Genomic DNA, 24,274 nt, shown 5'->3' on the forward strand with positions numbered 1-24,274 from the left:
GTGTGTGCAATGGGAGTAAGAGCTAAGAAGGAAGATGAGGCAGGGCGAGGAGGGTGTATGGGGGCCCAAGGGGCACTTTCCAGTGAGTGATCAGGGGTGATATCTGATAAGGTGACATTTGAGCATAGACTTAAAGAAGAACTGGCAGAGGTGCAGGGCTGGGGGCGGGGGGAGGAATGCTCCAGGCAGAGGAGCCGCAAACAGGCTACTGCAGGGGTGCGTCTAGCTCATGGAGGGGCAGTGCCGCTGGGCACCAGGAGAGCATATGGCTGGAGCCCGGAAGGAGGGAGGTAGAGCAGAGGGGAGGGCAAGGACATCTGAGAGGGAATGGGATCTCCAGGGCATCACTGGCTATATCAAGGACTTTGCTTTTCAGCCCGAGTGAAATGGGGAGCCCCGAGACGTGATGAAAACATATGTGTTGAAAGGACCACTCTGGTTTCCGCTGAGAACAGAATGTGGGGTGCAAAGACAAAAGCACAGGGATGGTTGAGGAAGGCCGTGCAAGGAAGGTGGTGGCATGAGCCAGGGGGTCCCAAGGGAGGCAGAGGCAGTTGGCTTGACGTCGATTTTGAAGGCAGAAGGGATGGCATTTTGCTGATGGCCTGTGGCATGTGAGGAAAGCAGGGCCCCAGATGCTGAAAGGCCTGAACCACTAAGAGGATGAAGTTGCTCAAAGGGGAAGATTCACGGGGGCGCAGGAGGTGGAGGGGAAGGAGTCTGTTTTGGACATGTTACATTCTAGGAGCCTTTTACTTACTCTTATTTTTTTAAAGATTTATTTATTAATTTTAGAAAGAGAGAGAGAGAGAGCGAGCAATAGGACGCGTAAGGGAGAGAGAATCTCAAGCAGATTCTATGCTGGGCACAGAGCCTGACACGGGACTTGATCCCACGACCCCAAGATCATGACCTGAGCCAAAACCAAGAGTCGGACGCTTAACCAACTGAGCCGCCCAGGCGTCCCTGTAGGTGCCTTTTATTTATTTATTTTTTAATTTTTAAAGATTTTATTTATTTATTTGAGAGAGAGAATGAGAGACAGAGAGCATGAGAGGGAGGAGGGTCAGAGGGAGAAGCAGACTCCCTGTCAAGCAGGGAGCCTGAGGCGGGACTCGATCCTGGGACTCCAGGATCATGACCTGAGCCGAAGGCAGTCGCTTAACCAACTGAGCCACCCAGGCGCCCGTGTGGGTGCCTTTTAGACATCTAAGTGGTGATGTCACAAAAGCAGCTGGAGGGTTCCTGGATGGAGATGCAAATTCGTATGTCCTCCACGCGTACAGTCGACCCTTGAACAGCACAGGGGTTAGGGGTCAAAAATGCAGTCAAAAATCATGTATGACTATTGACTCCCCCAAAACTTTATTCATAGCCTACTACTGACCAGAAGGCTTACAGGTAACGTAAACAGTCGATTAACACCTAGTTTGTATGTGATCTGTATTACATACTGTATTCCTATAGTAAAGTAAGCTAGAGAGAAGAAAATGTTAAGAAAATACACTTACAGTACTGTACTGTAGAAAATATGCAATTCAAACCCATGTTCAAGTGTCAACTATAGTATTAAAATTCACGAGAACAGACACTAACACCTAGAACAACTTTTCTCAACTCGGCCAGTGCTGACCCTCACTTAGGGAGCCTGTTGGAAATTGGGCGGGGTGGGCCACGTTTAGTCATCCCCCTGATTGGAGGTGCTACTTGTATTTAATGGGTGGGAGGATGGGGAACTCAGACGTTGTCCCGTATCCCACAGAACTCTCACATGTTCTGCAGACATTCACAGAGCGGGAGCACCTTTTTGTCATTATCTGAGCCTTGAGCATCCCTCGGTTTTACATGGAAAAACAATGTACTTCCTACACAGCTGCCCCATCCTTGTGCTCCTTGGAGCAACTTAGGTCTATCAGCAGTCACGCTCAAGCACATGCAGAGGCAAATACAGATTATTTAATTAAACACGGATTGCCTCTTCTTTTTCTTTTATAGTTAGGATGTTACATTGATTTTTCAAGAGTACGTGTGTAGGCAGGTTATATGATCTCTGAATCTCATCTCAGGATAGTAAGGGAGGCTTTGGGGGTGACACAGCAGCTAGAAACGAGGTGAGACCTCCCCAAACTGCACCCTGGGTCCACCTGACATTAGAAACCCAGAGGATGAGCAGGAGCCAGCAGCGGAGACCCCGAGGTGCCGCCAGGGAGGGAGGAGACAACGGAGAGAAGGTACTCCTAGACGGAGGGCGTAATCAATCATGTTAACGCTACTGACAGGCAAGTAAGACAAGATGGAGAATTGACAACTCCATGATCAGGATTGAGGCGATCACTGGTGATCTGGACCCCCATCTGCTAGGGTGCTGGGGGCAAAACTCTAACCGGAGAGTCCACATCATTCAGGGCAGGGGAATCCTAGTTTCTCTGTTAAGCATGTTGCACATTTCCTTTCTCAGGCCCAGAGCACCCCTGCTCCCCGCCCTTGCTCTGTTCCTCTGGGTCAGGATGGGCTGGTTCTCCTGGGACCCTCCGGGGAGCCTCCTCCCTGACCTCGACAGGCTGCTAGTCTTGCTTGCCGCCCTCTTCAGTCCTCCCGCCTGGGGCTCCCGGGGGCACCCAGCAGCCATGTGCTGGGTGTTTCGGTCTGTACCTTGCTGAGCCGGGACTCAAAAGCCAGCGAGGTGGAAGATTTCGAACTCTTCATGCCTGAAGGGGCCGCAGGGAGGGGCCGTGCACGGTCTGTCCCATGGCCGCCCGCTTTGATGACCGGATTCCAGGGTTTGGCTGCGCTCCTCATGTTTGTCCTAGTGAGTCCGTCTTTCTGCACAAGACGGAAAAGAGAAACATGTGTCCACAACTCGAACATGCTGAGCAACATCACAGAGCTCTCCCCCCATCTCCACGTTCCCACGGTTATCACAGAGATCGAAGGTTTGTCTTTGGGCTGCATGGTGAGTATTCTCTGGAGCTGACACCTTCACGTGAAGGCTACTTTGTACAATTCATGTCAGCTTTTACCAAACTAGTGAAACTTACCTGCGATATAATTGATGCTCTGACATTACTTTTCAGCCAAATGTCGGCTCCTTCTTATTCAGGGTATAACTGTATTAGTATATGGTATAATACATACTATTATCATGCTCTGCTATTATACTATATGGCCATATGCTAAATACATATCCCCTTAAAACAGGGCAGCTTGAGTCAAGACATTCTGTGTCCATAAGCCTTGCAGCTTCGGGGTTGACAAGGGCACAACCTACCTAATTTTCAAAAGGATCTAAATGAATTACTTGAAAATCGGATTTCACAGAAGCATAGCTTTTTCCTTCTTTCAAGCAAAAATGGGTATCATTTAAAAATGAATGGAGCATATTTTAATTGGCCGGACCTGACATTGTATGGCAGAGTTAAGCACCCCCCAAACTAAACTGTTTTATGAAAGAAATCTGTGCTAAGGAGCAGGCTGCAGTTAAAGGCCGGAGGGGACAGCCTGCAGCCAGAGGTGTGGAAGGCAGCCTGAGGCTTGCCATCAGCAGTCAGGGTTCTCATTCCCGAGTGAGGAGTGGCCTGCCCTCTCCGGGCCTGTCCGAGCCGTTTTCTTCTATCAATAGCGCAACAACACAGGAGTAAATGCTCTCTAGGGGCTCATTCAGCTCCAGCCCTGCCCCTGCCATTGTGTATTCCAGTGACCAAGGGTGTGCACAGAATACCAAAACCCCAGGTAATGCAGCATCCCTTCAAAGAAACAAACCAGAAAAATGCACTTTAAAAAAAACACCAGTAGGTGACAGACAGCTAATTCCAGGGGCCACGCTCATAGAACCTGGAAGTCTAATGAACTGTCCCCGAGGGAGGGATCCTAGCTGGTGCCAAGCGGCTCTGGGCCCCCTCTCCAGAGCCTCCCCGCATCCGGGTAGATGGCACCAGGCACCTATCGGAAAAACAATAGGCTGCCTCCCCAGCCTAGCTCAGGCTGTGACCTCTTCTGTTCCTGGCTGGAAGACACCATCCCCAACTGACGGCGCTTCTCAGCCAGGACGAGCCAGCTCCTCTTCCTACTTCCAGTGATTCCATGGCGGTGACACCTGTCCAAGAATCCACCTGCAGCTCATCACTGCTGTACCTGCCCCTATGGGGACGTAGCTACAGGTGAAGATAGGTATGTGAAGACTTTGCCGTGTTTTCTCGCCAGTGTTTCTGAGAAAACGTCTCCATGATTTCAGTTCTATGATTTAGTGCTGAACCTGATTAGGCTCAGCTTGGTGCCGGATATCGTGATGATTTTTTTTTTTTAATTCCGTAGTACTGCTTGTGTATTTTACTGAGGTTTAGCACCAATTATTTTTCTTTTCTTTCTTGTCCTGCGATGCTTAATGCTGGTTTCCACGGCAACAACGAGAGCATTCCTAGATTGGCAACTACACAGTAACTCATCTTATTGGGACTCTCAACAGAAATGAGCCGACATGGCCTGAGTAATTCTTGAAGAGCATGACTGATTACTTTTACCAGTTACTACAGAACCAGCCTGGAACATGTCAGTCTGTCTTTATGAAGATGACTCAAATAAAATATCTGTTTAATCAAGGCATCCCTATACGTTATGATTATAACTGGTTTGAAATGACTATTACAGGGCTTACTTTATGAAAACATAAGGTGATTCTGCCCAAGACCAAGGTGATTCTTGGTCAAAACTCAAGATCTGAACTCCTCTCTTAATCTCTGGCAACAAATCTGGCCAACAAATCTTCTGGGCAGTGCACCTGGAAAATGTTCAGCCTTTTTTCAAAGACTGATGAGTTACTTGCTCTGAGGCAAAATTCTCAGGCTTACTTCACTTGCATCATTCCTCCTAGAAACTTCTGAACCCAATCAAATTATTACCAGAGAGCGTGTCTCATCTGCACCCCTCCTGTTTGCCATGCTATCCTTTCTTGGCTCCCTCCACTCTTTTTTTCCCATCATTTTTCCCAGACCAAGCCTTCTATTTTGGACCCATCCACCAGCCAGAATCTTCCCTTCAAATGCCACCTTCTTTCCAAATTCGAAATATACAGAAATGCGATAATTAATGTCCCACTCATGTGCACCCGGAAGAGAACCCTATAGGTAGGGATGGGACGCCTGGAGCAGTATCGGGCTCCACAGGATCAGTGCAGCTTCCCAGGGATGGATAAGAGGATGAGAGCTGGTGTGTGAGGAAAACGCTCCAGTCAGACCCAACACTAGCTTTGCACCCTGCTCCCCCTTCTCATGGCTTAGGACATTACTAAACCTCGCCCCAGCCCTCACCTCCAGCCCCTACCAGTGTCTTCCCAGTGTTCTCCAAGTTGTCTGGAGACTGCCTCTTTTCCCTTGCTCTGCCCATACCCGGCTCTGGGCTCTTCTGGAACAGACCAGAAAGGTTTACGCTCAGAGCTGTCCTTCGGCAGTGCTTGGCCGGCTTTGGCCCAGCCCTCTACCCACTTCCAGGAAGGCCTCCTGCCGGAAGGGGAGCAGGTGCCCATAGGCTCCACTCCCAGATTGCTGCAGACTTTCGTGCACCCCACTTCGGACACAGGGAACCAGGTCGTTACAGTGTGTGAGAGTAAGTCTGCTAAGAGCTCCTCATGGGTAAATCCTCACCATAACCCTAGGAGGTAAGTATCACCCCCACTTTACTGATGGGGAAACTTTGGCTCAGGAGGGTTAAGCGACTTGCCCAAATCACAGAGTTTATGATGGAGCCAAGATTCAAACCCAGCTTTCATCGGCCCTTACACACCAGGGATGGATAAGGCCTCTGTGACTCGTCTTTGCTCCCCTGGGAGAGCAGGAAGGCTTTTGGATCCAACGCTCCTGGTCCAAACGCAGCATCACTGTTTGCTGTGTGAACTCGGGTATGCTTTTCCAACATCATGATTCTCAACATCTTCCCCCAATAAAGTGGAGTTATTAGTGCTGATGGAAAGAAAACATGGATACCGAGGGCCAGGCACATAAAAGGCACTCAACCGGTATCAGCTGACTTTCCTACAAACACCGTTCATTGTGTTCGCTGGAGGGCCGCTCCGCTTCATAATCTCAACAATACACAGCAATGGACCCATTAGACCAATTTCAGTGGCAGGAGCCAGACATACCCGATTTAAGGAAAGGGCTCCTCCTGTAAACAGAGCAGCCTATTTTCTTGCGGAAACATGAAAGAGGGTGAGTAGAGAGGAAAATAAACACTGAGAGCGGACACATTCCCATCCTGAGAATCGGCCCCAACCTTAATATAGCCAAGCTACTGAGGACACAGGTGTGAATACTGGGTGAATAATAATTTCCTTATGGATGTGAGTTAGTAACAGAAAATAAATAGATGGGCTCTGGCCAAGTACAAGAAATTAAAAAAAAAAAAAAAGATTTGTATTGTTAATTCCTTGATTTCTGCAAATCCTTCTAAACCATCTCAAAGGATCAAGTTGATGAAGGAATTACAACTAGATCTAGGAACCCACCCCCGCATGGGCGGGAAGAGGGCCTTCCCAGGGGTATCTTTTTAAAATTTTCTGAACATTTTATTTTATTTTTTATTTCTTAGTTTTTTTTATTGAGGTATATTCGACACACTGTTACATTAGTTTTAGGTGTACAGCAGAGTGATTTGACAACTCTATACACAATTTCATTAAATTACCATTATTAAATTATTACACATTATCAAAATACCACTGACTATATTCTTTTTTTATTATTATGTTATGTTAATCACCATACATGACATCATTAGTTTTTCATGTAGTGTTCCATGATTCATTGTTTGTGCATAACACCCAGTGCTCCATGTAGAACGTGCCCTCCTCAATACCCATCACCAGGCTAACCCATCCTCCCACCCCCCTCCCCTCTAGAACCCTCAGTTTGTTTTTCAGAGTCCGTAGTCTCTCATGGTTCATCTCCCCCTCTGATTTCCCCCCTTCATTCTTCCCTTCCTGCTATCTTCTTTTTCTTTTTTTTTTTAACATATATTGTATTATTTGTTTCAGAGGTACAGATCTGTGATTCAACAGTCTTGCACAATTCACAGCGCTTAGCAGAGCACATAACCTCCCCAGTATCTATCACCCAGCCACCCCATCCCTCCCACCCTCCACCACTCCAGCAACCCTCAGTTTGTTTCCTGAGATTAAGAATTCCTCATATCAGTGAGGTCATATGATACATGTCTTTCTCTGATTGACTTATTTCACTCAGCATAACACCCTCCAGTTCCATACACGTCATTGCAAATATCAAGATATATTCAGAGCACTAAATGAAAAAAATACACAGCCTAGGGGCACCTGGGTGGTTCAATCGGTTAAGTGTCTGCCTTCAGCTCAGGTCATGATCCCAGGGTCCTGGGATCGAGCCCCACATCAGGCTCCCTGCTCAGTGGGGAGCCTGCTTCTCTCTCTCCCTCTGCCTCTCTCCCCAGCTTGTACTCTCTCTCTCAAATAAATAAATAAAAATAAAATCTTAAAAAAAAATGCAGCCAAGAATACTATATCAAGCTAGGCTGCCATTGAAAATAGGAGATGGGGCCCCTGGATGGCTCAGTCGTTAAGCGTCTGCCTTCGGCTCAGGTCATGATCCCAGGGTCCTCGGATCGAGCCCCGCATCGGGCTCTCTGCTCAGCGGGGAGCCTGCTCCTCCCTCTCCCACTCCCCCTGCTTGTGTTCCCTCTCTCGCTGTGTCTCTCTCTGTCAAATAAATAAAAAAAATCTTTAAAAAAAAAAAAAGAAAAAAGAAAATAGAAGGAGAGATAAAAAGCTTCCAGGACAAACAAAAACTAAAGGAATTTGCAAACACGAAACCAGCCCTACAAGAAATATTGAAACGGGTCCTCTAAGCAAAGAGAGAGCCTAAAAGCAACATAGACCAGAAAGGAACACAGACAATATACAGTAACAGTCACCTTACAGAAATACAGTGGCACTAAATTCATATCTTTCAATAGTTACCCTGAATGTAAATGGGCTAAGTGCCCCAATCAAAAGACACAGGCTATCAGATTGGATAAAAAAACAAGACCCATCGATATGCTGTCTGCAAGAGACTCATTTTAGACCCAAAGGCACCCCCAGATTGAAAGTGGAGGGGTGGAAAACATTTACCAGGCTAATGGACACCAAAAGAAAGCTGGGGTGGCAATCCTTATATCAGACAAATTAGATTTTAAACCAAAGACTGTAATAAGAGATGAGGAAGGACACTATATCCTACTTAAAGGGTCTATCCAACAAGAAGATCTAACAATGGTAAATATCTATGCCCCTAACATGGGAGCAGCCAATTATATAAGGCAATTAATAACAAAAGCAAAGAAACACATCAACAACAATACAGTAGTAGTGGGGGACTTTAACACCCCCCTCACTGAAATGGACAGATCATCTAAGCAAAAGATCAACAAGGAAATAAAGACTTTAAATAACACACTGGACCAAATGGACTTCACAGATATATTCAGAACATTCTATCCCAAAGCAACAGAATACATATTCTTCTCTAGTGCCCATGGAACATTCCCCAGAATAGATCACATCCTAGGTCCCAAATCAGGTCTCAACCGGTACCAAAAGATTGGGATCATTCCCTGCCTATTTTCAGACCACATTGCTTTGAAACTAGAACTCAGTCACAAGAGGAAAGTCAGAAAGAACTCAAATACACGGAGGCTAAAGAGCATCCTACTAAAGAATGAATGGTCAACCAGGAAATTAAAGAAGAATTAAAAAAATTCATGGAAACCAATGAAAATGAAAACACAGCTATTCAAAATCTTTGGGATGCAGCAAAGGCAGTCCAAACATTTTATTTTCTTACCAAGCTTCTTTTCTTTCCAGAAGAGAGTAAGACTTATATTTAAACCGTAACTCATAAATTATATGGCATAAAGTAGAAAAGAAATGAGAGAGAGGGAGGGAGGGGAGGAGGGAGGGCAGTGGTAACAGCTATTTTAGGAATATGATTAGGTGTCTGGTCCTGGGGGAACATCAGAGCCCATGCACATGTCTCTTGCCTCCTCGAATCATGTTCCTTTGCTCCTTCATCGCTGCCCTCGGAACCTGTATTGGAAGAGTTGTTCGGGGGGCCTCAGACTTATGACCTTTTTAAGGCAAGAGAACAGAAGGGCGACGGGGAACCCATTCTGGACGATCGTGAAATAATGAGGGTCTGAGAGTGGGAGAGGCACTGAGGTCTTGACTACAAGTACAATAAGCACTAGGAAGCGGAAAGCTAAGGCATTCAAGTCTGAGAACTAACAAAATATGAATGTTCACATAGCTCAATCACCAGGGGACTCGGCAGGAAACAGAACATAAGTGAACATGCTGAAAATACCTAGCTTGAGCTTTTCAGAGCATGTGCTAAGTTTGCTCTTGACCTCCTCCTGCTCTTGCGTAGGTCGCAAACTGGGCTGGGTGGTTCTGCCACCGGGGGCCTTTGGCAGTGTGTGGACACAGTGTTGGTTGTCACAACTTGGGGTGTGCTACTGGGTAGACCTAGAGATGCTGCCAGACATCCTACAATCCAAAGGGTGGCCCCAATAATGAAGTGTCTAGCCTAAATGTCAGCAGTCAAGGTTGAGAAACTCAGATCTAGAGGAAGAACCAGAGTTCTCGGATGCTAGTTCTTAGACAGGCACCTGGTTCGTTTCCCACCCAACACTGGAATGTTAATGCTGAGACTCTGTTTTGGGAGCAGCCGAGGGAATCCCAGGCTTCAGCTGGAGGCCACGGGAAATGCTTCCAAGTTTATTATTTCCTGTGGTCTTGAGATGAGAACTCATCCCATTCGCCTTAGATTCCTTCCCGGTAAATAAGGAAAAGAACAGATCTCCACTCGATATCAGAAGAAAAATGGCAAACTAAAATTTATCTCATCAGCAGAAGTCATTTAAAGGAAACAAGAAACAAGAAGTGATAAAACAAAATCTAAACAGAAAAGAACATTTGTACATCACTAACCACACCATCTCAAACCCGAAAAACAAACAAACAAACAACCCCCTTCAAAAATGAAGTAAGAACTTGTAGAAACCATGAAATGCTGCCACAAGGCAGAGATCCATAGCAAATGGGGTGTAATCTGGGATATGAAACAGAGGAGTTGGGTCACTGAATATGAAATGCAGACCCGAGAAAGAGGCTATAATCTGGGAGCTATATTAAGACCAGCAAGAGCTCAGAATCACTGCCCGGGGCCATCCTGCTGTCTCCAAAGCTGAACCAAGAAGGCAACATCCCAAGCAGTAGATGGCCACTAATTAGTAGTTATTTCCTTACCTATAATGTGACTTCACATCAAAGAATTAAAAGTGCATGAGCCAAGGCAGGAGAAAAGGAGATGGAAATGAAATACTTCAAGAGCTCTTTCTATAGAAATAGTTTTAAAAAAAGCTATCGAAGGGTAACAAAGAATAAAAACTAGAATGCAGTGCCAGAACCATTCAATAGGGAAGGGCAGTCTTTTCAACAGATGGTACTGGGAAAACTGGATATCCACATTCAAAAGAACGAATTTGGATCCTTACCTTGCGCCATAAACAAAAGTTAACTCAAAAGTGGATCAAAAACCTAAATGCAAGCATTAAAATTGTAAAACGCTTAGAAGAAAACATAGGGGAAAAGCTTTGTGGTATTGGGTTTGGCAATGGATTCTTGGATATGATACCCAAAGCACAGGCAACAAAAGAAAAAAATAAATAGGACTACATCAAAATTAAAGACCTTTGTGCATCAAAGGACACAATCAATGGAGCACAAAAGCAACTCATGGAATGGGAGAAGATACCTGCAAATCATTTATCTGGTAAGGGGTCTGCTATGGACTGAATGAACGATGTCCCCCACATACCCCATATTCGTTTGTTGAAACTCTAGCCCCCAATGTTATTGTATTTGGAGACAGGGCTTCTAGGAGATAAATTAAAATTAAATGAGGTCATAAGGGTGGGATCCTAATTTGATAGGATTGTTGGACTTGAAACCAACGAGAGGTCTTATGAGGACATAGTAAGAAGACAACCATCTATGAGCCAGGAAAGAGTCCTCAGAAAGAACTCAATCAGCCAGCACCCTGGTCTTGGACTTCCCAGTCTCCCCAACGGAGAGAAATAAATGTCTGTGGTTTAAGCCACTTAGTCTGTGGTATTTTGTTATGGCAGCCTGGGCAGACGAAGAAATGGTTAATATCCAGAATGTAAAAAGAACTCCTACAACTCAACAAAAGCAAACATGATTTAAAATGGACAAAGAACCTGAACAGACATTTCTCCAAAGAAGATATACACATGGCCAATAAGTACATGAAAAGCTGTAACACACGACTAATCATTAGGGAGATGGAAATTAAAACCACAATGAGATACCACATCCAACCCACCAGGATGGCTACTATACACAACGACAACAACAAACACAAAATAACAAGTGTTGGTGAGGATGTGGAGAAACCGGAACGCTGTGTACTATTGCTGGGAACGCAAAATGGTGCACCCGCTATCGAAAACAGTATGGCAGTTCCTCAAAAAACAAAAAAACAGAATTATCATATGTGGTAAGCCAACTTCTGGGTATATTCCCCAATAACTGAAAGCAGAGTCTCAAAAAGATACTTTACCTCCATGTTCTTAGCAGCATTATTCACCATAGCCAAAAGACAGAAGTAACCCAAGTATCTACTGCTGGATGAATGGATAAACAAAATGTGGTATATGAATCCAGGGGAATATGAGTCAGCCTTAAAAAGAAAGAAATGTGATACATGGCACAACACGGATGAACCTTGGGGACATTAGGCTAAGTGAAACAAGCCAGTCAGAGAAAACCAAAATACCATATGTATGATTCCACTTATATAAAGTAGTCAAATTCATAGAGACAGAAAGCAAAATGGTGGCTGCCAAAGGCTGGGGGGAGGGTGGCATGGGGGTTAGAATTCCAGTTTTATAAGGTGAATACAGTTCTGTGGTTGAACAGTGCATAATGCCATGGAATTATACACTTAAAAATGGTTGTGATGGTAAATTTTTGCATTATGTGTGTTTTCCACAATTTTTTAAAAATGTGGTAAGAAAAACAAAAACAAGAGTGTAGGAGGGAACTGGAGACTTTCCAATATATTTAGGTGGAAACACCTTGAGCTATGTTATTTACTTGGTCCCAGTTCTGGACCCTGGCTGGGACAGCGGCTGGGCCACTGAGGAGAGCTCAGAAGGGAACCGTTTTCAAGGGTGTGGGCAGGATTTGGAGGAGCAACAAGGGGAGGTGCAGAATCCCCGGGCTAGGACCGTTATCACCCCCCAGGCCTTCAGGACTCAGAGGAGGAAGCAGTTGGAACCCAGAGAGACTGAAAGAAAGAAACTGTGGCCTTCAGTAGAGAAACACAACCAACCCACGAAGACTCATTTAGCAGGGGGCTGGGGGAAAAAAATGCCTCCAACTCATCTTCCTGCACTCTCTGCAGTCTGTTGCTCACTGCTCTCCTTGGAGGAGAGAGACCGAGAGCAGATGTGGGGAGCAAACAGAGGAAGCGCCGGACACCGGTCGTGCCCCCCTTGGCCTGGCCCACTTCAATGCCACCTTCTGAAGTGAACTCAAGTATCTCCCCCTCTCGAAACTTCTCCCAGTCCAGGGGGCCTCACAAGGGCTCTGAGACTTGTCTGCTGACTTACCTGCTATGCAGCTGGCTCGTGAGCCCTTCCCAGGGGGCAGCCTCCTGGCATTAGCCCGAGCTTGGCCGACCCCAGCACAGTGCACAGCACAGACCCTGACTAGCCAGCCCCGCCCCCCGACTTCCCCATTTCTATTATCGGCACAGCCTTTGGCTGGCTCTCCCAGACCCGAAACCTCAGTGGCATCATGGGCTCCTCCCTGGGGCTCCCCTTTCTCTAGCCCACAGTGGCCCAGGCTGGGGGCTGGAACTCCCACCACATTTCCTGTAGGAGGCCTGCCTTTCTCTCCAACACGGACTTCCCTGGGGAAAGTTCCTCCCGAAGCTCATTCCCGGACTCCTAACAGACTTCCCAAAGTCTGTCATCATCTGCGATCGCCACTTCCTGCTCCAAACCCTTGGTCTTGACTTATTTATTTATTTTTTTTTAGATTTTATTTATTTATTTGAGAGAGAGAGAATGAGAGACAGAGAGCATGAGAGGGAGGAGGGTCAGAGGGAGAAGCAGCCTCCCCGCTGAGCAGGGAGCCCGATGCGGGACTCGATCCCGGGACTCCAGGATCATGACCTGAGCCAAAGGCCGTCGCTTAACCAACTGAGCCACCCAGGCGCCCTAATTTTGCATAACTCTTTTTTTTTTTTTTTAAGATTTTATTTATTTAAGAGAGAGCATGAGAAGGGGGAGGGTCAGAGGGAGAAGCAGACTCCCTGCTGAGCAGGGAACCCGATGCGGGACTCGATCCCGGAACTCCAGGATCATGACCTGAGCCGAAGGCAGTCGCTTAACCAACTGAGCCACCCAGGCGCCCCGGTCTTGACTTATTTTTAAGCTAACATCTATCAACGCTGACCATGTGCCAGGCACGACAATTAGCCGTCGCCAGAGATGAACTTCTCTAGTGCTCCTGACTGTCCCGGGGCACCTGGTGTCACCCACGCTGTCCAGTCGGTGACAAGTGAGGCTGAGAAGTCTGCTAACTTCCCCAATGCCGACCCAGGCTGTGCCACTTTGGCCGGGCACCCAGGCCTGGGCTCACAGCTCCTCTTTGGTCCAATTTAAGGGACCGCCCAGTGGGGCTTGGCCAAGCTCCCCTCTCTATTTACCCTGATCTTCTCCACCTGGCCAGTGGGCTCACGGTTCTCATCGTGGGGCGTTCACCTCGAGACCTCCCTCTATGAATGTTCTATCCCCTTTCTAAACCTGCAGAAAACCCTGCTGCTGTCTTCCAGCACTCCCATACCCTGTCCTGGTCTCTCACCTGGAGGCTACAACAGCAAACCCCAGCCGGTCTCTTGGCCACCAGGCCCGGCCCACCTCAGTCAGGAAGCTCTGCCCTGCTCTGTCCCACGGCTGGCTTCCAGCTCCTTTTTTTTTTTTTTAAGATTTTATTTATTTACTTGACAGAGACACAGCGAGAGAGGGAACACAAGCAGGGGGAGTGGGAGAGGGAGAAGCAGGCTTCCCACTGAGCAGAGAGCCCCACACGGGGCTCGATCCCAGGACTCTGGGATCATGACCGGAGCGGAAGGCAGACGCTCAACAACTGAGCCTCCCAGGCGTCCCTGGCTTCCAGCTCCTTGAACATGACCCGCTAGTTCCCAACGAAGAGCTTTGCACTCTCTGTTCCCTCCGCCTGGACGGTTTCCCCAACTCTTCACGTAGTGGGCTCCCTTCCCCTCAGTTGGTCTCTGCTCAAGAGCACTCCCTCTTGGGAGGGGTTTTCCTTCCCTTCTCTGGAGTAGCTCTCCCACTCCATGCCGCAACCCCCTGCTCATTTCTTCAGAGCCTTCATCACCAAATTAAGACTATCACAGTCCTTGATCATCTACCTCCCTCTGCCACCACAGAAGCTCAGTGACAGCAGGGCCTTACCATCCTTGCTCATCACGGTGTTTGCGGCATTTACACTGGGGCGGGGGGGCATGTAGTTGGTGCTCAACAAATATTCGCTAATGCATATTTAGTTTCTGCCTTTCATTGAAGAAACGTGTGCTGGTGTCTCCCTGCCCCTCCCTCATTAGGCAGGGCGAGGCCCTGAAAATGGGTATCATTCACTGAGTACATGCTGAATTCATGGGCAAATACAAGACAGAATTATAAAGCAATGACAGTCTTTTTCCTTATTCATGAGTCTTATACATGTCTTTAAACAGGTGGGAAACAAATCTAATCCCAAAATAGCTTCCAGGTTGGGAACCCCATTGTCACAGCTGTAGTGCCCTTCTACCTCAGAAATAATATTCATGTTGATGTATAAGAATTAGCATTATAAAAATTCATCTCAATCACTTATAACATGCTTGAGAAATAGTTCCTAAAATCATTCAATACCAAATCTCTAAAGTCACCTACTGCTTCCTCTCATTTCCTGGACTTATTCCTGAAGGGTGGCCTTTAAAATTTTTGGTATGCATCCTAGTTTTACAGTAATAAATAAATAATACTTTCCATTTGTATGGTTTAAGATTTCAGATGTCTTGGGGCGCCTGGGTGGCTCAGTTGTTAAGCGTCTGCCTTCGGCTCAGGTCACGGTCCCAGGGTCCTGGAATCGAGCCCCGCATCGGGCTCCCTGCTCAGTGGGAAGCCTGCCTCTCCCTCTCCTGCTCCCCCTGCTTGTGTTCCCTCTCTCGCTGTGTCTCTCTCTGTCAAATAAATAAATAAAATCTTAAAAAAAAAGAGAAATTTCAGATGTTTTAATTGAAACATAAAAATAAATGAAATTAGGTTAGATGCTTAGTGGTAGCTGACGGTAACCACAGACTTAGGGACCCAATAATTTAAAGGATCAAGTCTAGGTATCTTGTCTTTTATCCAACCTTTTTTGTGTCTTTGTTCCTGAATGGGGCCCCTCAGGCGGGTGGGACAAGGGGCAAAGCCTAGTGATGTCAGGGACACAGCTCCCAAGGCAACAGGCAGACCAGTTCTGACTCATTTTGTTCTACTTCCTCTAGGAACAATGCAAGCGGCAGGGCACGCTGCCCCACCCACCCAGCAGAACCCCTGTGCCCTCCACCAACACACTTCAGTGCACCTGCACTACCACAACCCAGGAGGGAGGACACAAAGCCTCCCCCCAGCAAGGCTGAGCATAGTTGCGAAGCAGGGAACTTCCGCGACAACAGCCTCCGTCCACAGGTAGAAAGCTGGGCCCTCTCACCGCATCCGCTGCCCCCTCTTTAGCCCTGCTGACTTTCCACCAAAGAAAAACATAAGCCAGGAAGGAGCCAGCATCAGCTCTACAAAGTCTGGAGAGACTGCCTCCATGCACCACAGTGTATATTACAAATGCCACTCAACAAGAGAAACCACAGAGGGCCATCTCACGGGGCCCCTTGCTAAGAAAGTGGCTTACCAATTCAAGAGTTGTGGCAGAGGAATCCCACCCACACCCCACTTCTGACTGAGAAGCGAGAGTGCTGGGGATAGCTCTTCCTCCCCGTCACTGTCCATCTTGGCGGGAGCAAGCTCTCCAGCCAGCAAGGTCTATGAGTTACGCAATGGGACTTCCTCAAAGGGCTCGTTTCCCCTCCAGGGCTTTATCATGAATACTGAATTCCTCTTCCCCCTCGAAAATGTGTGTTCACCTCTACTCATTTCTCTTCACTCATCTGCATCTCCCGTCAGAGACGGGGTGCCCTCAGGAGACAAAGGGAGGGGTCCACCTGACAAGGGCCCAAGCCGTCAGCGTGTATTGGCGGGGAGGGGGGAAGACAACCAATTCAAAAACCAAAGTAAATTTTTGAGCTTGGCAAAGTAAAGACTATATCTAGAGGGGAAAAAAATAAGACTGGATCTGGTTTCTCTCTTGCTTCTTGCTCAACGATGGTGGCCTTCTCCTCTGATGTGGTACCTTCAGAGTCTTACGGTTGCTGAGAGACTCACCAAAGACACCCATCAGGTAGAAGTGGATCTTCTACGATGATGACTTTATTCCGAAAAGGTAGCCCTAAGTCATGAGAGCTTGCAGAGCTCAGAAGAGCAGGGTCTCAACTGGATCGCAACCACGCGGAGGGCTGTGGCCCAGCAGGGGTGGCATGTCAGCAGGCTGGGGTGGGGGGCCGTGCCCTGGCTGGCTGTCTGAGAAACGGAAGAATCTCTGGGGATGAGGGAGATGGGCAGGAATTGGACCATCATAACAACACTGAAATTCTGAGGTCTGCCACTGTATGGAGTCTCTGGGGACACACCGAAATCTTGGCTGTCTGGCACCTCCCAGCTACAAAAAAACCCCACAGTGGTGGCAGGGACCAGTGGTAGTGGCAGAGGGAGAACAGTGTGGCCCCGGGAGCCGTGGCGAGGTGTCTGGAGGATGGCAGGCAGCGAGGCCTTGCGGGCAGAAAGCTTCGGGGAGATTGCCCTGTCCTGGGGCGGGGGGTGGGGGGTGGGAGGGAGATGGGAGAGGCTTGGCAGCAGCTGAGCCTGTTAGCAGCCTGGGACCACTGGAAAGAAATGAGGGAAAGATAGGAGTTTGCTGGCGCCTGCATAGTTTCAGAAGGGGCAGAGAGCTAACTCTTGCCTGCACCACCACCCCGTTGCCTGCGAGTCCCGGTGGACACCCCCTCTTCGCACAGGCTGTCATTCGGCTGGACTTCCTTATTGTTACTGGATTAAGCTAAATCACTGAATGCAGCTGATTTCTTGTTTTCGCATTCCTGAAATATTCTTTTCTTTTCTTTTAAAGATTTTATTTATTTATTTGAGACAGAGAGAATGAGAGACAGAGAGCATGAGAGGGAGGAGGGTCAGAAGGAGAAGCAGACTCCCCGCCGAGCAGGGAGCCCGATGCGGGACTCGATCCCGGGACTCCAGGATCATGACCTGAGCCGAAGGCAGTCGCTTAACCAACTGAGCCACCCAGGCGCCCTGAAATATTCTTTTCTAACCCACGGGCTTCAGCTATTTTCCTGTAATGCCAGTGGGCTAATGAAAGCCACTGCTGTGCTTTGCAGGGTTAATTTATTCAATGCCTGGAATATGCTCTCTCTTCCCCCAGCATGACACGCTTCTGGTACTGTGTTTTCAATATACACAAGAGCCGCGAATATGAGGGATAATGTTGCAGGCTGCTCCTGGGATTACCTTGTCATTACGTGTCCCTTGCACGGTGCTCAGGAGAAAACCTGCACGGACAGCAACACAGCAATGGCTCTGTCCCTCGGGCGAGAGCTGGAGACAATTAGGGAACGCTGCCGCCGCTTCCCCCTGAGGATGGGCTTTGTGATACAGTTGGATCCGAGTGACTTTCAGTGAAGAAAGACGGTCCCCTGTCCCTCAAAAAACATAGCACGAGCCATGTGGTAATGCCGCCCCCAACCTTCTCTTTGTTTCAGGGTGAGGCACATTTTGTGCTCTGCCCACTCCTTCCAGGGGCCTCGTGCTCAGACCCAGCGCAGCCGATGACGGGCAGCTGCGGATCATCTAGTCTCCAGGCCTCCCCAAGGCCAGTCCATGCCCAGAACAGTGGGCTTCCCACCCCTGATTCCCACTCTCAGCCCAACTCCTACAGTCCTTGTAAAACCCAGCCTCCGGGGCGCCTGGGTGGCTCAGTTGGTTAAGCGACTGCCTTCGGCTCAGGTCATGATCCTGGAGTCCCGGGATCGAGTCCCGCATCGGGCTCCCTGCTCGGCGAAGAGCCTGCTTCTCCCTCTAACCCTCCCCCCTCTCATGTGCTCTCTGTCTCTCTCATTCTCTGTCTCAAATAAATAAATAAAATCTTTAAAAAAAAAAAAAAAAAAAAAACCCAGCCTCTGGACCCTTGTCTGGGAAATAGTCCTGCTTCCCCAGCGCAGTGACTTGTCTCCCACCCTCCAACTCCCCAGCCTAAATGATGCTTGAGCAAAGGACTCGTTCTCATGCCTCTGTGATCCCCCAGCTCTGGGCCCAGGGTCTGGTGCATAATAAATGTTAAAGATGAATCATCAACCTAAATATGAAACCTAAGTAGAACTAGAAAAGCACTAGAGGAAAAGAGGAGAAAATCTTTGTGATCTTGAGTTCAGCAAAGATTTCTTAGATACAACACCAAAAGCATGATCCATAAGATAAATTAAAAACAAAAAACAAAAAACCTGATAAGTTAGACTTCACCGCAATTTGAAACTTCTGCTCTTCAAAAGACATTATCAAGAAAATGAAAAGACAAGCCACAGATTGGAAGAAAAGCATCTGCAAAACACAAAACTGATAAAGGGCTTGATTCTTGTATTTATAAAGAACTCACCCAACTCAAAACATACAACTCAATTAAAAATGGCCAAAGATTTCAACACTTTGCCAAAGAAGATAGTCTCAGAATCGCAAAAGAGCACATGAAAAGACACTCAACATCATTAGTCATTAAGTAAATGCAAATGGAAACCAGTAAGAGATATTACTACACACCTAGAAGAATGGCTAGGAAATAAAACAAAACAAAATAAAATAAAATAAAACAGTATCAAATGCTAGCAAGGATTTGGAGAATCTGGAACTCTCTCATTCTTTGCTTGTGGAAATGCAAAATGGTACAGATGCTTTGCAAAACAGCGTAGTCATTTCTTATAAAATTAAACCTGCACTTAGACAATTCAGTAATCTCACTCTTCAGCATTTATCCAAGAGAAATGAAGACTTGTGTTCACACAAACGTTTGTAATATGAATGTTTATAACAGCTTGGTTCATAGGCTTGGTTCATAATAGTGAAAATTTGAAATAACCTGCCTGTCCTTCGGTGGTGAGTGGGTAAGCTGTGGTATGTCCATGTACTGAATGACATGCAAAAAAAAAATGGATGAATTATAAATTCATTATGCTAAGTGAAAGAAGCCAAACTCAAAAGGCTACTACTATATGATTCCATTTATACGACATTCTGGAAAAGGCAACACTACAGGGATAGAAAACAGAGCACTGGTTACCAGGGCCTGGGACCTCACACTATGTTCCTCTTCAGCTGGCTGTTCGTCAGGATCCTTTATAATACCTTTATAAGGAACTGGTAAAAGTCCATAAATGTTTTTTCTGAGTTCTGTGAGCTGCTCTAGCAAATTAATCGAACCCGAGGCGAGGGTTGTGGGAACCTCTGATTTATAGCAAGTTGGACTTGTGATTGGCCTGAATGGGGAGTCAGGGAGGGGTGGGGACAGTCTTTTGGACTGAAGCTTTAACCTGTGGAATGTGATGCTATCTCCAGGTAAGGAGGGTCAGAATTAATTGCTCGGTGTATTGGAAAATATACATCAGAGGGGCTGACAACTAAGAGGTACAAGGAAATTTGGGGGGTGAGAGAGAAGGTGTAAATCCTAATTGTGGCGGTGGCTACACATGTATTTGTTAAAGCTCAAGTGGGCTGAATGAATGTAATCTAAGGCTCTCCTTGCGTTGGCCCACACCTACCTTGCCAACCTCATTTCCTCCTCCCCTTCCCCCCTTTTATGCTTTCCACGCTCCAGTCAAGTTGGCTTTCCATGACCCCCAGAAGCATGGGCCTTGCCCACCTCCCAGCCTTTCTTCTTGTTCCCTCTGCCCAGTCCCCCTTTCCCACCCTCAACCCCCTTATGCACAAATCTTATCCATCCTTCAAGCCCCAGATCAGATGTTACCTTTTCCTGTAATCGTATTTGACTACCACCTCCCCACATGCACAAAAAGCTGGGAATTATTTGATGTGCCTCTAAATTCCAAACATTTTATCTGTATGTCTCTTACATTTATCAACTTTTTTGTATGATCATATGTGTCAATATCACATATCTCCAACTAATTTTAAGTGCCAGGTTTGAATCGCTTTTGCATTTATGCACAGCGTCTAGATCCTTGCCTTTTGATGAATTAGTGAAAAAAATCAATGGCCAGGGTGACCTGTGGCAGGTAAAGTTGGTGTGGTCAGCACCCAGAAAGAATAATATCCAGACTAGACGGCTTCTCAGTGATGAGCAAACAGGACTAGTGAGGTTATAAATCCGCAGCTACTGTTTGCATGGTAGTCACCCGGCTGATCAAAATTACCTTCAAGGCTGGTTAGAAACACACATGTGGGGCGCCTGGGTGGCTCAGTCGTTAAGCGTCTGCCTTCGGCTCAGGTCATGATCCCAGGGTCCTGGAATCGAGCCCCACATCGGGCTCCCTGCTCTGCAGGAAGCCTGCTTCTCCCTCTCCCACTCCCCCTGCTTGTGTTCCCTCTCTCGCTGTGTGTCTCTCTCTGTCAAATAAATAAATAAAATCTTTAAAAAAAAAAAAAAAAGAAACACACATGCCTGGGGTCCTGACTCAGCTCATCAAGGGTGAGTCCTGCATCTGCATTTTTAATAAGCTCCCAGTGTGACTCTGATGAGTCAAACTTGGGACTTACCTTCCTAAATGGTCAGAAGGCCAAAGACTCACCTACAGGTGGCTGACAAAAAATGCAGCTCTTGAAAATCTATATAGAGGTACCACACACACACACACACACACACACACACAAGTGTGAATGGATCATCAAATTGTAATACATCCCATACCTATCAATACAAAGGAATGAACTACTGATACACAGAACAACACAGATGGATCTGAAAAGCATTGTCTTGAGTGAAAGAAACCAGACACCAAATACTACATAGTGTGTGGTTCCACTGATCTGAAAGGCTAGAAGCAGCAAAAATAATGTAGAGTGATAGCTGATCAGAGTTTGGCCCCTCCCCCGTGGGGGCCACGGGGCAGGGTGGGGGGCTGGGAACCGGACTTCCTGTAAAGGGACACAAAGGGAAATTTGGGAGTGATGGGAACGCTCCATATCTTGATTGTAGTGGCGGTCCCATGGGTGTACACATTTAGCAAAAATCACCAAATCACACATTCAAAGTGGGAGCAGAATCTAGGAACCTAATGATGACCCTGTCATTGTCCTTGGTCAGTCACCAAGTCCTGCCACTCGGATTGCCGAAGCGCTCCCGGATCTTCCTCTGCCCCTTAGTTCCACACTTGCATCATCATGGGGATCAGAAGAATTACTGCTTGTTTCCCTATCTAGAGTCAAGGCCACCGCCCCTGTCTACCACACACTGCTAGTAGGCTTTCTAAACCACAGCCTGCTCAAGTCCCTCCTCTGCTTAAGCCCTCCCGCCACCACCCCTTTCAGGAGAAAGCCCGAATTCCATATGCCTGGCTTCTTGCACCCTCATGCCCACCCCCAGCCCCACCTCTTCCCATTCTCTCACAAGCCCACTGCAGATACCTGCTCCCACACTGGACTGCTTGCAGCTCCTTGAAAGCACTGCAACCCCTTGCAACTCCAACTTTCACACACGCCATCCTTTCCAGGTGCAACACTCTCCTTACTCCCTCAGCCTCTTAACTCCCATTCACCATGTCGGGCTCAGCTGAAGCATCCCCTGACCTAGTAAGTTCCGTTGGCTCGAATCCAGCGCTGGGTCAGATGCCCCTCCTAAACATCAGCATCTGTCACACCATGTCACAGTTGCTATAATTGGTCCATCTGTCTCTCAACAGATTCAGGTTGGGCACGTTTTTCGCCTCTGGATACCCAGCATCAAGCAGATCTCTGGCACACAGAAGGGGCTCAGTATGGTTTCTGGGTATTTCCAATGAATGACTGAAGGCCTGAATGAATGAATGAATGAATGAATGAATGAATGAATGAATACCAAAGGACAAAGTGTTAGAAGTCCACTAAAGGGCTATGATGCGTGAGAACGGGGAGATGCTTGAGGACAAAGTGGTATTTGAGCCAGACCCTTGTTAGGAACTGAATTGTGCCTCTTCCAAGTCATGTGTTGAAGTCCTCACCCCCAGGACCTCATACTGTGACTATATTTGGAGACAGAGCCTGTAAAGAGGCGACTGAGGTAAAATGAGGTCTTTGGGGTGAGCCCTCTGTCCAGTGACTGGTGTCCTTACAAGAGGAGGAAACTGGGACACAGACGCACACCGAGGGAAGACCGCGTGAAGACACAGGGCAAACACGGCCGTCCACAAGCCAAGGAGGGAGGTCTCGGGCGGAACCAACCTGGCAACACCTTCATCTCAGACTTCTAGCCTCCAGAACTGTGATGAAGTTAACCTCTGTGTCTAAGCCCCCGGGCCTGGGACACTTCATGGCAGAAAGGGCATTCCAGGTGAGAAGCACAGCCAAAGGCAGGGAAGAGGGCACAATTATGGGGTAAACACACTTGGAGTGGTTTGGTTTGGCAGCAGGGGATGAGCGTTGTGGCAAGTGGAGCAAAACAGCCCTGGAAATAGGGTCGGCAGCAGACTGTGGAGGTCCCAAAAGCCAGGTTAAGGAGTCTAGCCTTTCCCCTGGAGGCCAGTGTGCCTCTTTCGTGTGTGACTGAAGGAGGTGGCAGGCTGGCAGGACCGGGCGATCCTGAGGCAGGCCCTGTGGGGTTGGAAGCCAAGGCCGTTGTGCATCCCAGACAGGGGCACGTGAGCCATGGGGCCGCTGTGGTGGCTTCTGGGGACAGCAAACATTTGTTAATTTAAAAGTGCTATATGTATTTTAACACATGAAACTCAGGACCGAACTGTGGCTCTTTTGTGAAAAGGGCATTGATCAGGGCAACAAATACAGGGATTCTGCCAACTGGAATGGTCATATGCTATCAGCTGTACAGTCAAGATATACCCCAAATCCACCTGGATCCTCTTCCAACTTTTGCTCATCCCTATCCACAGTGCTCCTTTTAAAACATGGGTCAGATCCTGTCACTTGTTTGCTTAAAATCCTCCAGTGAGCCCCCATATCCCTTGGAGTCCGATCCACGCCCCCTACCTGCATGTCCCCACTACCCCAGCCTCCACTCCTGCCACTCTGCTCCATTCCCTGCCCTCCACTGCACTGGGAATAGCAAAGTCAAGCCCCAAGGGGATAGTGTGAATTCACTCGTTCACACAATCAAACAGCTGAGGACTGTTTCATTCATTTGTTCCCTCAACAAACCCTTTTGGAGTACCTGCTCTGTCTCCAGGAGGTACCCCCGCACTGGGATGAGCAAACACAGACATAATCCCTGCCTCACCAGCGGGTTCATGGTCTAGAGCAGGGGACAGCCATATAGTCCCCCCCCCCCCCCCCACTGTGAGAACTACTGAAGAGAGTCACACCGTGTTATGAGAGCTTATCCTGGGGGGTATGGCCAAGCCAGGGAGGATAGCCTGAGAAGGCACCATGAGGAAAAGACCATTCCAGAATAATAGGCATTAGCTAGGTGCAAAGGGGCAGAGACCATCCACAGGCAGCGGGAACAGTCAGGCAAGAGAAAGAGATGCCCTGGTAGGAGGTGGGAAGCTAGTGTGAGGGACCCTAAGGGATGAGAGCAAGCAGGAGCCTCAAGACACCAGGCTGGGAGAGCAGGGGCTAAGGAGGGCCCGTCAGGTGGGCCTTGGTGGTGGCCGAGGCGACCCCCGCCCAGGTGCTCAGCAGCCCAAGCCTATTCACAAAAGCCCCTGGGCACATCCCAGTGTGGGCTCCTTCCATGCAGCGAGGGCTCCAGGTAAGCACCGGGGAAGCCAGGACTCTGGAAACCCTTTACTTAAGCTCATCAGTGAGACCACGGACAGGTCCCCCCCAGGCAGTGGGTGGGCAGGAGGGTGGT

General features: G+C 47.9%; 1 protein-coding gene across 4 annotated transcripts in view; it reads right to left on the minus strand.

The window, feature by feature from the left end:
* SPECC1 (sperm antigen with calponin homology and coiled-coil domains 1) overlaps positions 1-24,274 on the minus strand; it is a 276,684-nt gene that overhangs the window by 189,296 nt on the left and 63,114 nt on the right. For all 4 annotated transcript variants that reach the window (XM_064583462.1, XM_064583453.1, XM_064583454.1 and 1 more), the window contains exon 2: positions 2,653-2,823. In XM_064583462.1, coding sequence (XP_064439532.1) covers positions 2,653-2,799 — 147 coding nt within the window. In that variant the 5' untranslated portion in view covers positions 2,800-2,823. The remainder of the gene's footprint in view (positions 1-2,652; positions 2,824-24,274) is intronic.

This window comes from Mirounga angustirostris, unplaced genomic scaffold (genome assembly GCF_029215605.1).
Source record: "Mirounga angustirostris isolate CCGP_5_RB_7025 unplaced genomic scaffold, mMirAng1.0.hap1 SCAF_17, whole genome shotgun sequence".
NCBI lineage: Eukaryota > Metazoa > Chordata > Mammalia > Carnivora > Phocidae > Mirounga > Mirounga angustirostris.